The 15644-nt window shown below is 66.1% G+C and overlaps 1 protein-coding gene across 1 annotated transcript in view; it reads left to right on the top strand.

The window, feature by feature from the left end:
* Positions 1 to 15644, top strand: part of CACNA1A (calcium voltage-gated channel subunit alpha1 A) — a 32706-nt gene that overhangs the window by 15699 nt on the left and 1363 nt on the right. The window contains exons 25-46 of the mRNA XM_049810576.1: positions 728 to 827; positions 928 to 1088; positions 1157 to 1297; positions 1388 to 1589; positions 1686 to 1850; positions 2127 to 2237; positions 2468 to 2551; positions 2646 to 2762; positions 2898 to 2963; positions 3050 to 3150; positions 3489 to 3639; positions 3717 to 3844; positions 4706 to 4802; positions 7163 to 7268; positions 8082 to 8189; positions 8257 to 8357; positions 8901 to 9004; positions 9087 to 9225; positions 9572 to 9682; positions 10554 to 10589; positions 11904 to 12099; positions 12610 to 12860. Of these exons, the coding sequence (XP_049666533.1) occupies positions 728 to 827; positions 928 to 1088; positions 1157 to 1297; positions 1388 to 1589; positions 1686 to 1850; positions 2127 to 2237; positions 2468 to 2551; positions 2646 to 2762; positions 2898 to 2963; positions 3050 to 3150; positions 3489 to 3639; positions 3717 to 3844; positions 4706 to 4802; positions 7163 to 7268; positions 8082 to 8189; positions 8257 to 8357; positions 8901 to 9004; positions 9087 to 9225; positions 9572 to 9682; positions 10554 to 10589; positions 11904 to 12099; positions 12610 to 12860 (2776 nt within the window). The remainder of the gene's footprint in view (positions 1 to 727; positions 828 to 927; positions 1089 to 1156; positions 1298 to 1387; positions 1590 to 1685; positions 1851 to 2126; positions 2238 to 2467; positions 2552 to 2645; positions 2763 to 2897; positions 2964 to 3049; positions 3151 to 3488; positions 3640 to 3716; positions 3845 to 4705; positions 4803 to 7162; positions 7269 to 8081; positions 8190 to 8256; positions 8358 to 8900; positions 9005 to 9086; positions 9226 to 9571; positions 9683 to 10553; positions 10590 to 11903; positions 12100 to 12609; positions 12861 to 15644) is intronic.

Here is a 15644-nt window from a genome sequence, read left to right as displayed (position 1 = left end):
GTGAACATCCCCACAGTGATCGAGCATCCCCCAAGTAAAGGATAAGCATCCCCTGAGTGACTGAGCATCCTTAAAGTAAAGCATGAGCATCCCCCAAGTAAAGGATGAGCACCCCCCCAAGTAACTGAGTATCCTTAAAGTAAGGGGTGAGCATCTGCCACGTAACTGAGCATCCCCCCCAAGTAATGGGTGAGTAAGCCTGGAGCAGACCCCAATTACCTCCTGGGAAGCCGGGATCCCCCCGTGGCTCCCCCAGGCTCCCGGTGGGAAGTGGCCGGGGGGGCGCGGGCACGGGGTGGGGGCCGGGCTCTCACCGTGCCTTGTCTCTCCCCTTCCTCTGCCACCGGCCACAGGAGCAGCTCACGGTAAAGTCTTTCTGCCTTCGTCTCCTGCCCCGTCTCTGTCCTCGTGCTCTCCTCGTGCTCATGGTCGTGCCTCGCTCCCCCCCAACCCTACAGCCCTCCTTGCACCCCCCCCCCTCAAAAAGCAGCCTCAGGGATGGGGCCGTGGGAAACACACCAGGGTCTCCCTGGCGTGTGATGAGCGCAAGGGGGTCTCAGCCTCGAGCTCTGCCCTGTGCCGGGCAGCTGCTGCCCACTTGACCGGGGAGGGGACTGTCACCACCAGAGAAAGGAGGGGGTGGGACCACCTGCGGTCCTGCCGAGATGCCAGGGCACCCCGAGCCGCCGTGCCGGGGCCCCCACATCTTCCCCGTCCCCCCCCACAGCGGCAGCAGCAAGGGGAAGGACATCAACACCATCAAGTCCCTCCGCGTCCTCCGCGTCCTCCGGCCCCTGAAGACCATCAAGAGGCTGCCCAAGCTCAAGGTGGGCAAGGGGGCGGATGGGGAAGGGGATTCGCTCCCCACCCTGGGTGTTGGGGGGCGTCCTGGCTGGCACCGACCCCCTCCCTGGTCCCTGTCCCCAGGCTGTCTTCGACTGCGTGGTGAACTCCCTGAAGAACGTCCTCAACATCCTCATCGTCTACATGCTCTTCATGTTCATCTTCGCCGTGGTGGCTGTCCAGCTCTTCAAGGGCAAGTTCTTCTACTGCACCGATGAGTCCAAGGAGTTCGAGAAGGACTGCAGGTATGGCCCGGCCGGGCGGGGGTCCACCGCCGCCCCCCACCCCGTCCCACCGCCCCCTCCCCTCCCAGGGGGGAATACTTGGTCTACGAGAAGGACAATGAGGTGAAGGCACAGAAGCGGGAGTGGAAGAAGTACGAGTTTCACTACGACAACGTGCTCTGGGCGCTGCTCACCCTCTTCACTGTCTCCACCGGCGAGGGATGGCCACAGTAAGGGCATGGAGATGGGTGGGGGGATGCGGGGACGGGGTGGGGGGACACTGGGACCCCCATCCTGTCCCTGCACTTGTCCCACCACAGGGTCCTCAAGCACTCGGTGGATGCCACTTACGAGAACCAGGGCCCCAGCCCCGGCTACCGCATGGAGATGTCCATCTTCTACGTGGTCTACTTCGTGGTCTTCCCCTTCTTCTTTGTCAACATCTTCGTGGCCTTGATCATCATCACCTTCCAGGAGCAGGGGGACAAGATGATGGAGGAGTACAGCCTGGAGAAAAACGAGGTGCTGCCTCCGGACCCCTCCCTCCTCGACACCTTTCGGGGATTCCCCGGCTGGGCTGGGGCGTCAGTGATGCCCACCCTGTTCCCCACCCCACAGAGAGCCTGCATCGACTTTGCCATCAGTGCCAAGCCCCTGACGCGGCACATGCCGCAGAACCGGCAGAGCTTCCAGTACCGCATGTGGCAGTTCGTGGTGTCGCCGCCCTTCGAGTACACCATCATGGCCATGATTGCCCTCAACACCATTGTCCTCATGATGAAGGTTGGTGGGGAGCGGGCTTGGGGGTCCTGGGGAGCCCCTCTGGGTCTGTCCCATCCCTGTCCCTTGGGGGCTGCGCTCAGCCTGTGTGCATCCCCTTGGTCCTGTCCCCTGGGGTTTGTCCTTCTCCCCTGGCACCTCTCTTGTCCCCTGGGGCTTGTCCCTGTCCCCCTGGATCCATCCTTGTGCCCGTGGACCCATCTTACCCCCCGGGATGCACCCCTGTCCCCCTGGGACCTGTCCCTGTCCCCATCCCCATCCTCCACGCTATCGCCCCAGTTCTATGACGCCTCGGATGCCTACGAGAATGTGCTGAAGATGTTCAACAATGTCTTCACTTCCCTCTTCTCCCTTGAGTGTCTCCTGAAGATCATGGCCTTCGGTGTGCTGGTACGTGCCGCCGCATGCTGGGGACGGGGACCCAGGGGACCACAGGGGACACACATCCAGCCCCGGGGCACCCCAGGTTCTTGGGAGCTGGTGCATGGGTAATTGCGGGATCCCAGTGCATGGGTACCCATGGGATCTGGGGAGCTGGTGCACGGGTACTCGTGGGATCCCGGGAGCCGGCGTGCTGGCAGCGCCGCTGCCCCGTGTCCCTCGTCCCCTTCCCTTCACAGAATTACTTCCGTGACGCCTGGAACATCTTCGACTTTGTCACGGTCCTGGGGAGCATCACGGACATCCTGGTGACAGAGTTTGGGGTAGGTGGGAGCCACCGCATCCCCCCCAACCCCGCAGCCCCAGCGCCAGGCTCCGCTCCCTCCCCCCCCCCGCTCACCCCTCATGTCCCCCCAGAACAACTTCATCAACCTCAGCTTCCTGCGGCTCTTCCGGGCTGCGCGGCTCATCAAGCTGCTGCGCCAGGGCTACACCATCCGCATCCTGCTCTGGACCTTCGTCCAGTCCTTCAAGGTGCTGCCCGATGCCCCCCCAAAACCTGCGTTCCCCCCCCCAGCCGCCCCCACCCAGGGGCTGGCAGCCCAACCCGCGCCGGGGGGGGCCGCATCCAGCCCCAGCGTGGCGTGACTGGTCCCGCTCTGCCCCCAGGCTCTGCCCTACGTCTGCCTGCTCATCGCCATGCTCTTCTTCATCTACGCCATCATCGGGATGCAGGTGAGAGCCCCCGGCCCTCCCCCGGCCCCCCAGCAGCCTGCCCCAGCCCCCCGCCACCCCTGAGCCATCCCGGCGCCCCCCCCCAGGTCTTCGGCAACATTGGCATTGAGGAGGAGGATGATGAGTCGGCCATCACCCAGCACAACAACTTCCGCACCTTCTTCCAGGCCCTCATGCTCCTCTTCCGGTGAGTCCCCCGGCACGGTCCCGGTGCCACCAGTGGTACCCAGCGCCATGCCGGCACATCCCCCCAGAACGGTCCCGGTGCCATCAGTGGCACCCAGTGCCACGCTGGCGTGTCCCCCCAGCATGGTCCCGGTGCCACCAGTGGTACCCAGTGCCATGCTGGTGTGTTCCCCTGGCATGGTCCCGTCGTCACCCAGGGTTCCCCGTGCCATGCCAGCGTGTACCCCAAGCACAGTCCCATCACCATCCAGTGGTACCCAGCGCCATGCTGGTGTGGCCCCTCTGCCCGGCCCCTTCCCTGGCTGGGGTCACCCAGCAGCGTCCCCCCCTCTGCCGCAGGAGCGCCACGGGGGAGGCCTGGCATGAGATCATGCTGTCCTGCCTGAGCGGGAAGCCCTGCGACCAGAACTCGGGCATCAAGGAGGACGAGTGCGGCAACGAGTTCGCCTACTTCTACTTCGTCTCCTTCATCTTCCTCTGCTCCTTCCTGGTGAGCCCCGGGAGGTGTAGGGGGGACCCCAGCCCGCCCGCCCCCACCCTGACACCCCCCCTCCCATGCCCCCCCAGATGCTGAACCTCTTTGTCGCTGTCATCATGGACAATTTTGAGTACCTGACGCGCGACTCCTCCATCCTGGGCCCCCACCACCTGGACGAATACGTCCGCGTCTGGGCTGAGTACGACCCCGCTGCCTGGTAAGGAACCCCCCCCGGGGCAGGGGGTCACCCCAGACGCCTGGGTCCCCTCTCAGCGCCGGGGGCACAGCGGCTCCCGGGGGCTTGGCTGGCCGGACAGTCTTCCCCCCTCTCCAGCCATGCAGCAGGGTCTGAGGGGGTGCAGCAAGTGCCCGAGAGCCCCCCCCCCCCGGGTCCTCTGGGGCCAGTGGCCCTGGTGTGTCACAGAGAAGGTGTCTCCTGGGACCGTCCCCCCTAAGGGGGTGTCCCCAGGGGCTGTCCCCCAAGGGGATGTCCCCCGGGTCTGCTGTCCCCACGCAGCCATGGGGGGGCCTAGGCCCCCCCCCAGCACGGTGCCGATTAACCTGTCCTCTCTCAATTGTAGGTGCTCGGCCGCCGGATTTCTCCCTCTTTGCCCCCGCCCCGCCCCCCAGCCCCCAGCACCGGGCAAAGGGACTCAGCCGGACCCAGGGGGTCCCGCCGGGTGCTGGAGGGTCCCCACGATTTCCCAGGGGGGGTGTCTCTGCTTTGTCCCGGGGTCCAGGGTGTCCCATGATGTCCTGGGGGGGTCCCTGGCTGCTCTTGGGGTGTCCTGTGATGCTCCACCAGGTCCTCGGTGGGCTGGACTGGTCCATACTGGGATCAGCAGGGATGGAGCCAGGGCAGCTCCAGCTCTCCCCACAACCACCCTGCACCCCCCCATCCCCATTGCAGCCAAGCAGCCGCAAACCCCCCCTCAGCACGGGGGGGGTCCTGTCCCCCAACCCCATCGTCTCTGCCCCTATCCCAGGGTCCGTGCCTCAGTTTCCCCAGCCCCTCGGCGCGTCCGCGGTCGTGCGTGTCTCCGGCGTCCGCACTAACCCCCCTGTATTCTTCTTGCAGTGGCCGCATTCATTATAAGGATATGTACAGTTTATTACGCGTAATATCTCCCCCATTGGGCTTAGGCAAGAAATGCCCTCATAGGGTTGCTTGCAAGGTTTGACTTACACTAAAAACCTGCTGAGCATCAACGGAATGAATGTTGCTTATGGTTTCTCGGATATATATATGATATCTATATATATATATATACACAGACACGTCCCGCACCCCCGGGGCCGGCCCCAGCCCCCGGCGCACCGCATGGAGCCCCCCCCATCCCTGCCCAGCTCTGCTTGCTGCGCCCCGCGGCCCCCGGCCAGCACGGCCGGACCCCCCACCTCCAGCGCCGCGGGGCTGCATGGGCACCGGCCATCGCCTTCCTCCCCTCCTTCTCCTCCTCCTCCACGGGGCCCCGAGCTGCGGCCGGCCGGGTTTAAACCTCTTTTTTTTTTTTTCCATTTTTTTTTTTTTCATTTTTTTTCTCCGCGTCTCTGTCTCTCTTGCCTCTTTTTTGTCCTTTTTCTGTCCGATGTCTCTTCCTTCTTGTTCTCTCCGCTCCCAGGGGCCGGCTGACTTTCATGGACATGTATGAAATGCTGAGACATATGTCCCCGCCCCTGGGTTTAGGCAAGAAATGCCCACCCCGTGTTGCTTATAAGGTAGAATAACTTTTCCCACCAGAGCGAAGCCCCCTCAAAGCCGTGCCGGTTCCCAGCGGCGGCACCGACTCAGCCCGGCCGATGCTTCTCGGCCTCTTTTTTTTTTTTTTTTTTTTTTGGTTGTTTTTTTTTGGTTTTTGTTGGTTTTTTGTTGGTTTTCTCCTCCTGCGGCGAGCCCTGACCGGCGCGGTGGCCACCGGCCCCGCTGAGCCTCCGCGTGTCCCCCAGGACGGGCTGGGTAAGATCCGCCGCCCGAGGATCGTGTGCCCCCCGCCACCTCCCTGCCTGCTGCAGGCTGGAGGCTCAGGGCTGGACCCCCCCAGGAGCCCCTACTGGGGACCCCTCATGGAGCTCAGCCAGCCCCCCCCCAAGCCCCTATTTGGGGACACACATTGGGCTCAGCCAGCCCCCCCCCAAGCCCCTATTTGGGGACACACATTGGGCTCAGCCAGCCCCCCCCCAAGCCCCTATTTGGGGACACACATTGGGCTCAGCCAGCCCCCCCCCCAAGCCCCTATTTGGGGACACACATTGGGCTCAGCCAGCACCCCCCAAGCCCCTATTTGGGGACACACATTGGGCTCAGCCAGCCCCCCCCCAAGCCCCTATTTGGGGACACACATTGGGCTCAGCCAGCCCCCCCCCAAGCCCCTATTTGGGGACACACATTGGGCTCAGCCAGCCCCCCCAGAGCCCCTACTTGGGGACATACATTGGGCCCAACGAGCCCCCCCCAGAAGCCCCTAGTAGGGACCCCTCTGGCCTCAGCCAGAAGCCCCTATTTGGGGACCCCCATGGGGCTCGCCCAGTGTCCCCCCCCCCATATTGGAGGTCCCCTGTGGGGCTCAAGGCTGCCTGGTCCAGAGCCGCCCATTTTTAGGGACGCCCCCCCTCTCCATGGGGCTCACCCTGTCCACCCAGAGGAGTGTCTGCTCAGGCCCCCCCCGGGGCTCACCCTTGCCCCCCTCTTCCCTGTCCCTGCAGCCTCTCCCCCCCCAACTCTCCCTCTCTCCATCCCACCTCTGCCCGCCGCCTCCTCTCCTGGCAGTGAGTCCCCCCTGCCCGGCCCCCCCGGCTGCTGCACGGCCCGCGCCCCCCCCCCCCCAGCCATGGGGGCTATGGGTGCTCGGGAGCTGCATCGTGGGGTGCGGGGGGACCTGGGCACGGGGGGGGTGGTGGTGGGGTATGGGGACCCTGCATCTCCGTGCCTCAGTTTCCCCATTGGCATTGCTCGCTCCCTGTCCTGCTGCTCTGCACCCCCCAAATCCTCCCCCACGGGGCTGCATGGGGGGGGGGAGGGCGTCCCTGCCCTTTTTTGGGGGGGGACATTCCACCACCTGCTTGGCACTGGGAGCTGGGGAGGGTGTGGGGCACCGTGGGGCTGAGGCCTGGCAAACTCATAGCTTCTCCTCCCACCCCCCCAGCCCAGGCACGTCTCCCTGCACCCCCCCACCCTGAGGATGCTGGTTTGCACCCAGAGAAGCCCCTGGCCGCCCCCGTCATCCCCGGAACAGAGCCGGGAACGAGTCGGCCCCCTCCCTGCTGCATGTGCTGCCCGCTGCATGTACTGCCCGCCTGGACGCCGGGGTCCCACTTGGCTGTGCCATGCCCCCCACCCCGGGCATCTCGCGGGGGTCCGGGGGCCGCGGCCTGGGGAGAAGGCGGAGGGCCAGGGGGGGCTCGGGGAGGGCGACGGGGTACGTGCCTCAATTTCCCTGGCGGCTGCGGGGCGGCCCCCGCCTTCTCGCCAGCCCCCGGGCGCGGTGGGAGGGGGCTGTGGCTGATGCCCCCCTCCCCGCTCTGCTCGGCCCCGCAGCGGCTGCTCCGCATGGACCTGCCGGTGGCCGACGACAACACGGTGCACTTCAACTCCACTCTCATGGCCCTGATCCGCACCGCCCTCGACATCAAGATTGCCAAAGGCAAGGGGGGGCAAGGGGGGGGAATGGGGACCCTGGCGGGAGGGGGAGCAGAATCCTCGAGGGGACGGGGAATCTGGGGGCACAGCAGCTTTGGGGGGACAGGGACCCTGAGCGGTTGGATACCAGGTCCCTGAGGACCAGGATGCTGGATGGATGGGGAGAAGGATGGGGCCTTGGGGGGTACAGGGACCCTGGAGGGGTGGGGACAAGGATGGGGACTTGGGGGTTATGGGGACCCTGGAGGGATGGGGACTCGGGGGTTATGGGGATCCTGGAGGGATGGGGACTCATGGGGAACGGGGATCCTGGAGGGATGGGGACAAGGACAGGGACTTGGGGGTTATGGGGATCCTGGAGGGTTGGGGAAAAGGACAGGGACTTGGGGGTTATGGGGATCCTGGAGGGATGGGGACTCATGGGGTATGGGGACCCTGGAGGGATAGGGAGAAGGACAGGGACTCGGGGGGTGTGGGGATCCCGTAGATTTGGGATGAGGACCTGGAGGGGACAGGGACCCTGGGGGCATGGTGTTGGGGGTCTCTTGGGTGACAAGGACAGGGATGGGATCCCTGGGCATGGAGGGGAAAAGAACTAGGAGCCCAGGGATGGAGGTCCCTGGGGAATGGGGGAAAAGGGCGACATCAGGGGACAGGGGGTCCAAGGGGGACAGGGTCCATAGGGCAGTGGCAGGGCAGAACCGTCCCTGGGGGGGGGACAGGGAGGTCCCCATGGGGTAGGTGAGGGGAGAGGGTGGCCAGGGGACAGGAACCGGTGGTCCCCGAGGGGACAGGGCGCTCAGCCCTCTGTCCGCAGGGGGAGCCGACAAGCAGCAGATGGACGCGGAGCTCCGCAAGGAGATGATTGCCATCTGGCCCAACCTCTCCCCCAAAAACCTGGACCTGCTCGTCACCCCCCACAAGTGTAAGGGACCGTCCCCATCCCCGCCCCCATCCCCGTCCACATCCCCCCTCATCCTCTGTGCCCACAGCCACCGACCTGACGGTGGGGAAGATCTACGCTGCGATGATGATCATGGAGTACTACCGGCAGAGCAAAGCCAAGAAGCTGCAGGCCATGCGGGAAGAGCAGGTGGGGCCAGCACGAGCATCCCAAACCCGTCCCCTCCCCGTGGCCCTGCAGTGTCCCCATCCCAGCTCTGTCCCTTCCCCATGTCCCACCAGGGTCTCATCCCAGCCCCATCCTCTCCTCTGCTACCTCCTGCATCCCCATCCCAGTCTTGTCCCCTTCCCAAGTCCCTCCCACGTCCCCGTCCACATGTCCCTATCCCATCCCCAAGCATCCCTCCAGCGACCCTATTCCAGCTCTGTCCCCTCCTCTGCCACCTCTGGCATCCCCATCCCAGCCCTGGCCCCTTCCCATGTCTCTCCAGTGTCCCCATCCCCATCTCCAAGTGTCCCAGCTCCATCCTGTCTTCCTGTCCCCAACCCCAAGCATCCCTCCAGTGTCTCCATCCCAGCTCTGTTCCCTTCCCAGGTCCCTCCTGTGTCCCCATCCCCTCCCCATATCCTCATCCCATCCCTGACTGTCCCAGCTCTGTCCCCTCCCTGTGTCCCCGCGTCCCAGCCCCGTACAACCCGTGCCATGACCCCAGCCCCTCTCGTGTCCCCGCAGAACCGGACGCCGCTGATGTTCCAGCGCATGGAGCCGCCATCCCCCACGCAGGAGGGGACACCAGGGCCGGACGCGGTGCCCCCGGCCGAGCCGGGCACGGGGCTGTAAGTGCCACAGGCCCCCGCCTGCCGCTGCCCGGTGCGGAGAAGCCAGGAGGGGGCTGACCTGCCTGTGTCCCCCCCGCAGGGCCACACGTGACGGGGGCCTGAAGGAGAGTCAGTCCTGGGTCACCCAGCGTGCCCAGGAGATGTTCCAGAAAACGGGGACCTGGAGCCCCGAGCGGGGACACCCCGAGGATGTCCCCAACAGCCGCCCCAACTCCCAGGTGAGGGGCTGTGCCACCCCAGGGTACCCCAAGCCCTGGCCAGCCCCATGTCTCTCTGGCCCCTGTGTCGCTGGGGGTCCCCTGAGCCCCATCTCTCCCGTGCCCATCCATTCCCCATTGGCCCCAAAGGTCCTCCCCTGTGTCCCTCTGATCCCTGTGTCCCTGGGGGTCCCCTGAGCCCCATCTCCCCCATGTCCATCTGTTCCCCATGTCCCCCGGTGCCTGCCCCCCTCCTCCAAACTCTGCATTGCACCCTGCTGTGCCTGGGTGGGGGGATGTCCCTGGTGCCACCTGCCCCCCTCGTGCCTCAGTTTCCCCTCACTGACCCCCCCCCCGTCCCCTGCAGTTGGTGGAGATGCGTGAGATGGCGAAGGACGGCTATTCCGACAGTGACTACCTGCCCATGGAGGGGCACGGCCGCGCCGCCTCCATGCCGCGGCTCCCTGCTGAAAACCAGGTGAGGGGACCCCTTCCGGGGTGCTGCCGGGCACAGCCACAGCCCCACCGCCTGCACCGGACAGGGGGCACTTGGCATGGCCATCCCTGTCCCCTCGGGGACACCAGAGACAGTCCTCAGGCTCGGCAGCACGACCCCATTGCCCCCTACTGCCCCCTCCCACACTGCTGTGGCCACTTATGCTTTAATGGGGGGTGAGGGGGTGGCTTTTGGGGGGCTGGGACGCCTGGTCTGTGCTGTGGTGGCCGAGGGCAGTGTGGTCCCGGTGGAACGAGACCCTGCTGATGTACCCAATGGCAGGAGCAGCGTCCTGTGTCCCCCCCAAATGGCTGCAGCTGCTGGGCTGGGGGCTTCGGGGGGGGGGGGGGGGGGCATGAGCATGGTGGCAGCAGGCAGGGGGCTGGTGGGAAGCATGAAGCTGGGGAGAAGTGGCACCTCCCCCTGGTCAGAGCCACGGCGTGGGGCAGCCAGGTGGCCACCGGTCCCCGTGCGGGGACTCTCCTGCATCTGCTCCAGCACAGAGTCAAGCCTGTGCCGGCACAGGTCCCCCCACCAGCAGCCGTGAAGTGGGGGGGACCATGGCCACCCTGGTCCCTGATGACATGGATTGGCGTCCTCTGTGCCGGCAAGCGTCACCGGCTTTGGGGTTGTCACCCCCTCCGCATGCCCAGGGCTGGGGACAGGGATGCTCTGGCTGCTCTGCTCATTGCTGCTGCTGCTGCTCGCCCAGCCGGTGCTTGGCTCCGTGCAGGGTGACCCCGGTCCCGCTCTGCCCTGGCCCCCCCCCGCCCCATCCCTGCTGGCCCCGTGTTTACTCTGGTCTCTCTCTCTCTCCCGGCTCTGCGGGCACCGCCTGGGCTGGCTCTAGCAGAGGAGGAAGGTCCGACCCCGAGGGAATAACCTCAGTGTAGGTACCGGCGGGCCCCACCAGAGCCCCCCCCCCGCTCCACCTGCTCCTTCCCTGGCCCCCTACCCCATACAGCCGCCCTGCCACCTCTGCCTCCATCCGTCCTTCCATCCCTCCATCATTGCTCTTCTCTTGCTGTTCCCTGCTCCAGCCATCTCTGTCCCACCAGCTTCTGGTCTTCATCACTCTCCTGTCACTGCTGCATCCCTCCCTGCATCCTTGCATCCCGTCCTCCCTGGATCCCTCCCTACATCCCTCCCTGCATCCCTTGCTGCTTCCCTCCCTCCAACTTTCCATTGCACCATCCATCCCTCTATCCCACCTTTATTCATTCCTCCATCCTCTGTCCCTCTCTCCTTCTGTCCCTCCGTCCTTCCAGCCCACTTTCCCTCCCTCCTGGTCTCTCTCTGTCCTCTCTACCCAGGGACACCCACTCACCAGCCGGCTCCTGACTCTTCCCCGTCTGTCTGTCCATCCGTTCCCAGTGCCTGTCCCCTGCTCTGTGTCCCCTTCTTGTCCCTCCCCTCTGCGTCCCATCCCCTGGGCCACCTCAGGCCACCCAGACCCTCATTGTGCCATGTCCCAGCACCAGTGTGGCCAGTGAGGAGCAGCGTCCCCGTCCCCCTGTCCCTGTCCCAGTCCTCCCTCTCCCCCCCAGTGACCGGCGATGCTCAGGGGTCCCCGGCGGCGGCGGCGCAGCTCAATGGTTAGAGCAGCGGGGGGGCGGGGGGGTCTGTCCCAGGGGGCTCAGATGCTGCACCGGAGCATGTCGGTCCCCAGGACCATGGGGATCCGGTGGCGGGGGACGTCGTGTCCCTCCCAGCATGGAGCACAGCAGGTCGGCACCCACCGAGGCTAGAAGCTGTGGGGACAGCGGGTGGCCCGGCAGGCCACGGCTCCAGTGGCCACAGGGACGGCTCTAGCGGGAGGTGTGGGGATACCGGTCCTGGCCGCAGGAGCAGATCCTGCATCCACGGGAAGAGGGGAGCAGGGCTGGAGGGATGGAGCTTGGGGGGGCTATGGCTGAGGGATGGGTCAGGCTGGGAGGGAGGGAGGGGACTCAGACGTACCAACAGACAGATGGATGGATGGATCGCTGGGTAGATGGGAGGATGCATGGATGGATGGACAGGTGGGTGGATGGATGGATGGATGGATGGACGGACAGGTAGCTGGAGGGATGAAGAGATACAAATGGGCCAGCGCACGCAGGTAACTCTTCCCTCAAGCCCCCCACCCTGCCGCAGGAGCCGGCCCCCCAACCCCATCTCCCCGGGCTCCCACTGACCGTCCTCGCTCTGCTCTCACCCGCAGACCATCTCGGACGCCAGCCCCATGAAGCGCTCGGCCTCCATGCTGGGCCACCCGCGCGCCCGGGGCATCCGGCTGGATGACTACTCGCTGGAGCGCGTCATCCCTGAGGACGGCCAGCGGCATCACCAGCGCCGGCGGGAACGGAGCCACCGCACCTCCGAGCGCTCCCTCAGCCGCTACACTGACGTGGACACAGGTGGGACCCCGTGGTGCCCCCACAGTCCCCCCACCTCCACCATCCCCAGGGGCACCCCGCACCTCCTGCCCAGGCGTCCTGTGGGTCTTGCCATCTCCTCCTGCCCTGGGTGTCCGCAAGGCCACCCTCTCCCTCTGATGGGTGACCTTCATCTCCTGACCCAGCTGTCCCCCAGGCCTTCATCTCTTCTCCTGCCACCAATGTCCCCTGGGCCACCCCACGTCCTCCACCAGGTCCCCATCTCCTGCTTCCCACATCCCCTGGACCACTCCACCTCCGCCACCAGTTCTCCATCTCCTCCTGCTTCCTCTGTCCTCTGGGCCACCCCATCTCCACCACCGGGTCCCCATCTCCTCCACCATGAGTCCCCTGGGACACCCCATCTCCTCCACCAAGCCCCCACATCCTTCCTCCTTGGGTGCCCCTGGTCCACCCCATCCCTGCCATCCCATGCCCACCTCCTCCCACCCAGGCTGTTCCCCCCATCACTCCCCCCCTCATCCCCCACAGGGCTGGGCACGGACCTCAGCGTCACGACGCAGTCGGGCGACCTCCCGCCCAAGGAGCGGGACCCGGAGCGGGGCCGTGCCAAGGACCGCAAACACCGGCACCACCACCACCACCACCACCACCACCACCACGGCCCCGGGGACAAGGACCGCTGCCCCCCCGAGCGGCACGACTACGGGCGGCCCCGCTCCCGTGACCGCCGCTGGTCCCGCTCCCCCAGTGAGGGCCGGGAGCACGCGGCCCCCCGGCAGGTGGGTGCCACCCTCCGCTCCCCCCTCCGCCTCTAGGCACCGCGACGGAGCGTGGAGACCCCCCCTGCCAATGGGGGGGCAAGGGCTGTCTCCCCCTGGGCCGGGTCCCCGGCGGCCTCTAGCTTGGGGTTCAACCAAAGACCCCCTCCCCATCCCCGGGATACCCCCCACCCACCGGTGCTGGCCAGGCTACCAGGAGCATTGGGACCCCCCCCCCCCCCCCAGGGTCCATGGCTGCTTGGGTGAGGTGGGGGGTCCCAGCCCACCCCCACCCCTCATTCTGCCTACCCCAGTTTATACTGGTGGCATCCAGGAGCCCAGTTACACCAGCAGAACCTCCCCAGTACCCCGCCTTGGGGGTCCAGCCCTGCCAGCAGGGGCAGCACCCAGAGGGAGGGTGATGGAGGAGGGGGACACGGGGCCACCCCTCGAGGGGATCTGGGGGTGCAAGGGGGGGGGTGGCGGTCAGCCGCGGCGACGCTTCAACCCCTCCGGATGCCCCCCAACACCCTTTCTGCTCTCGGCCCCCCCCACCCATCCCTGCCCGCACAGAGCCACCTCGCTTGGCCCCCCCGGTGCCCCCAGCTGCTTGGGGGGGGCCTGCCTTGATTCACCTCTTTGTTTCCCCATCGCTGTGCTTTGGCTGCGCTGTCACGGCGAGGGGTGGCCCAGGTAAGCGGTTCGGGGCCCCCCACCGTCTGCTCCGGCCCCCCCAGGCTCCGGCGACCCCCTCGGCCATGCTGGAAAGTTTGGAACGAAGCTGCCCCCCCTCCCGGCCCCCACCCGCGCACCCCCGGCGAGGGGCACCGGACCCGGCTGGTCCCTGCGTGGGGCCGTGGCCCCAAGAGGAGTCTCTTTGCTGCCCTGGGCTGTTTTGGGGTGACCCCCCCCCCCATCTGTAGCCCTGCTGCACCCCCTTAGCCCTGGTGGAGTCATGCCTCCAGATGGGGCAGAAGCAGGACCACGTTGCTTCCCCCAGCCCAGACTTGGGGTGCAGGGACCCCCCCACAGCCCTGCTTTGGGGTGCACAGCCCCACGTGCCCAGACTTGGGGTGCAGGGAACCCCCCCACAGCCCTGCTTTGGGGTGCAGAGCACCATGTGCCCAGGGTTGGGGTGCAGGGACACCCACACCCACACACAGCCCTGCTTTGGGGTGCACGGCTGCATTAATTGCATCAGGGGCCTCAGCCCTTCCAGCCAGGTTTGGGGGCACCCCATTAGTCTTGGGGGGAGCAGCACAGTCCCTACACTAAGGTTTGGGGGTGCACAGGCCCCCTCCAGCCCTGGCCTGGGGCATGCAGCCCTGCTAGAGTGATAGCACTGGGGTACATGGCCCTGCACCCCAGGATAGGTGCTGGGGTCCTCACCACCTCGGGGGGGGGCAGACACACACACACACACACCCCCACACCCACACCCACCCCCGGCTAGGCACGCAAAGGCCTGGATCAGGGTGACCATCCCCTGCACCCTCCTGCCAGGCATTGGGGTGCACCATCCCCACAACCCCGGACTGGGGTGAGTTGGTCCCCACTGGTCCCAGACTGGGGTGCACAGACCCTGAACCCCGAGTCCCTGCAGGTAACGGATTGGGGGGGGTCATCATCCCCCCACTCCAGCCCCCCCCCCACGTAACAGACTGGCATGCTCCCCACCCTGCAGGTCCCAGATTGGGGTGCACGGTCCCCAGACCCCAGGTCCCCCAGGTAACAGTTTGGGGTGCAGAGTCCCCCAACCCCCTCGGGCCGACTCTTCCAAACTTCTCCAGCTCCCGCACCCCCCATCTCTCCTGGCTGAACCACGACCCCCTCCCCTCCCGGAGCTTTTGTTCCTTTTGCCTTGCAAGTGGCTTTGGGGGGACCTGGCAGCCCCCTCCCTCCCTCCCCCTCTGACCCCCTCCCTGCACCCCTCTGCCCCCCTCAGCCCGCAGCCGCCTCCAGCCGCCCCCCCCCACCTCTTCTCACTTCTCTTCCCCTCTGCTCTCTCGTTTGTTTTTTCTCCACCCCCACCCCGTTGTGTCCTTGCTGCTTTTCTCTGCCCCCACCCCCCCGTCCCCCCCATTCCCGCCTGGGCCCCCCCATGTCTGCATGGCCTGTGGCTGTGATGCCCCCCGTGGCTGTAACCCCCACCCTATCTGTGATTGCTCGTGGCTGTGACACCCCCACCCAATGGCCCCCTATGTCTCCGCTTGTGTCTGTGTCCCCCACCCCCCTCTCTCTGTCCCTCGTGCCCCCCCATGTCCCCTGCTTCTCCCCATACCTGTGATCCCATGTCCGTGGCCCCCCATGTCCACCCGCCTGGGTCCCCTTTGTCCATGTCCGTCTCTCCCACTCTCTCCCATGTCTATGTCCCCCGTGTCCGTGTCCCTGGTCCTAATCCCTTCCCACCCATCCTCTGCCATGTCCCTTGTGTTGTCCTCTTGTCTGTGTCCACCCCTGTGTCCTTTCCCTTGTCCCCCATGTCCATGCCCCCCTCTGTCCGTGTCCCCCATGTCCACACCCCTGTGTGTGTTGTCCCTGTGCCTGTCCCTGTCTTGTGTCCTCTCCCTTGTCCCCCATGTCCATGCCCCCCGTTTCCCCTATGTCCGTGTCCCCTGTGTCCATGTCCACCCCCATGTCCTTTCCTGTCCATGTCCATCCTCCTCGTGTTGTCCATGTCTGTGCCCTGTGTCCTTTCCCGTCCCCCATGTCCACCACCCCCGTGTGTGTTGTCCCTCTCCGTGCCCTGTGTCCTTTCCCTTGTCCATGTCCTTTCCCTTGTCCATGTCCATCCCCCTATGTCCT

This window comes from Accipiter gentilis, chromosome 9 (genome assembly GCF_929443795.1).
Source record: "Accipiter gentilis chromosome 9, bAccGen1.1, whole genome shotgun sequence".
NCBI lineage: Eukaryota > Metazoa > Chordata > Aves > Accipitriformes > Accipitridae > Astur > Astur gentilis.
This window is presented reverse-complemented; position numbering and strand designations above follow the sequence as displayed.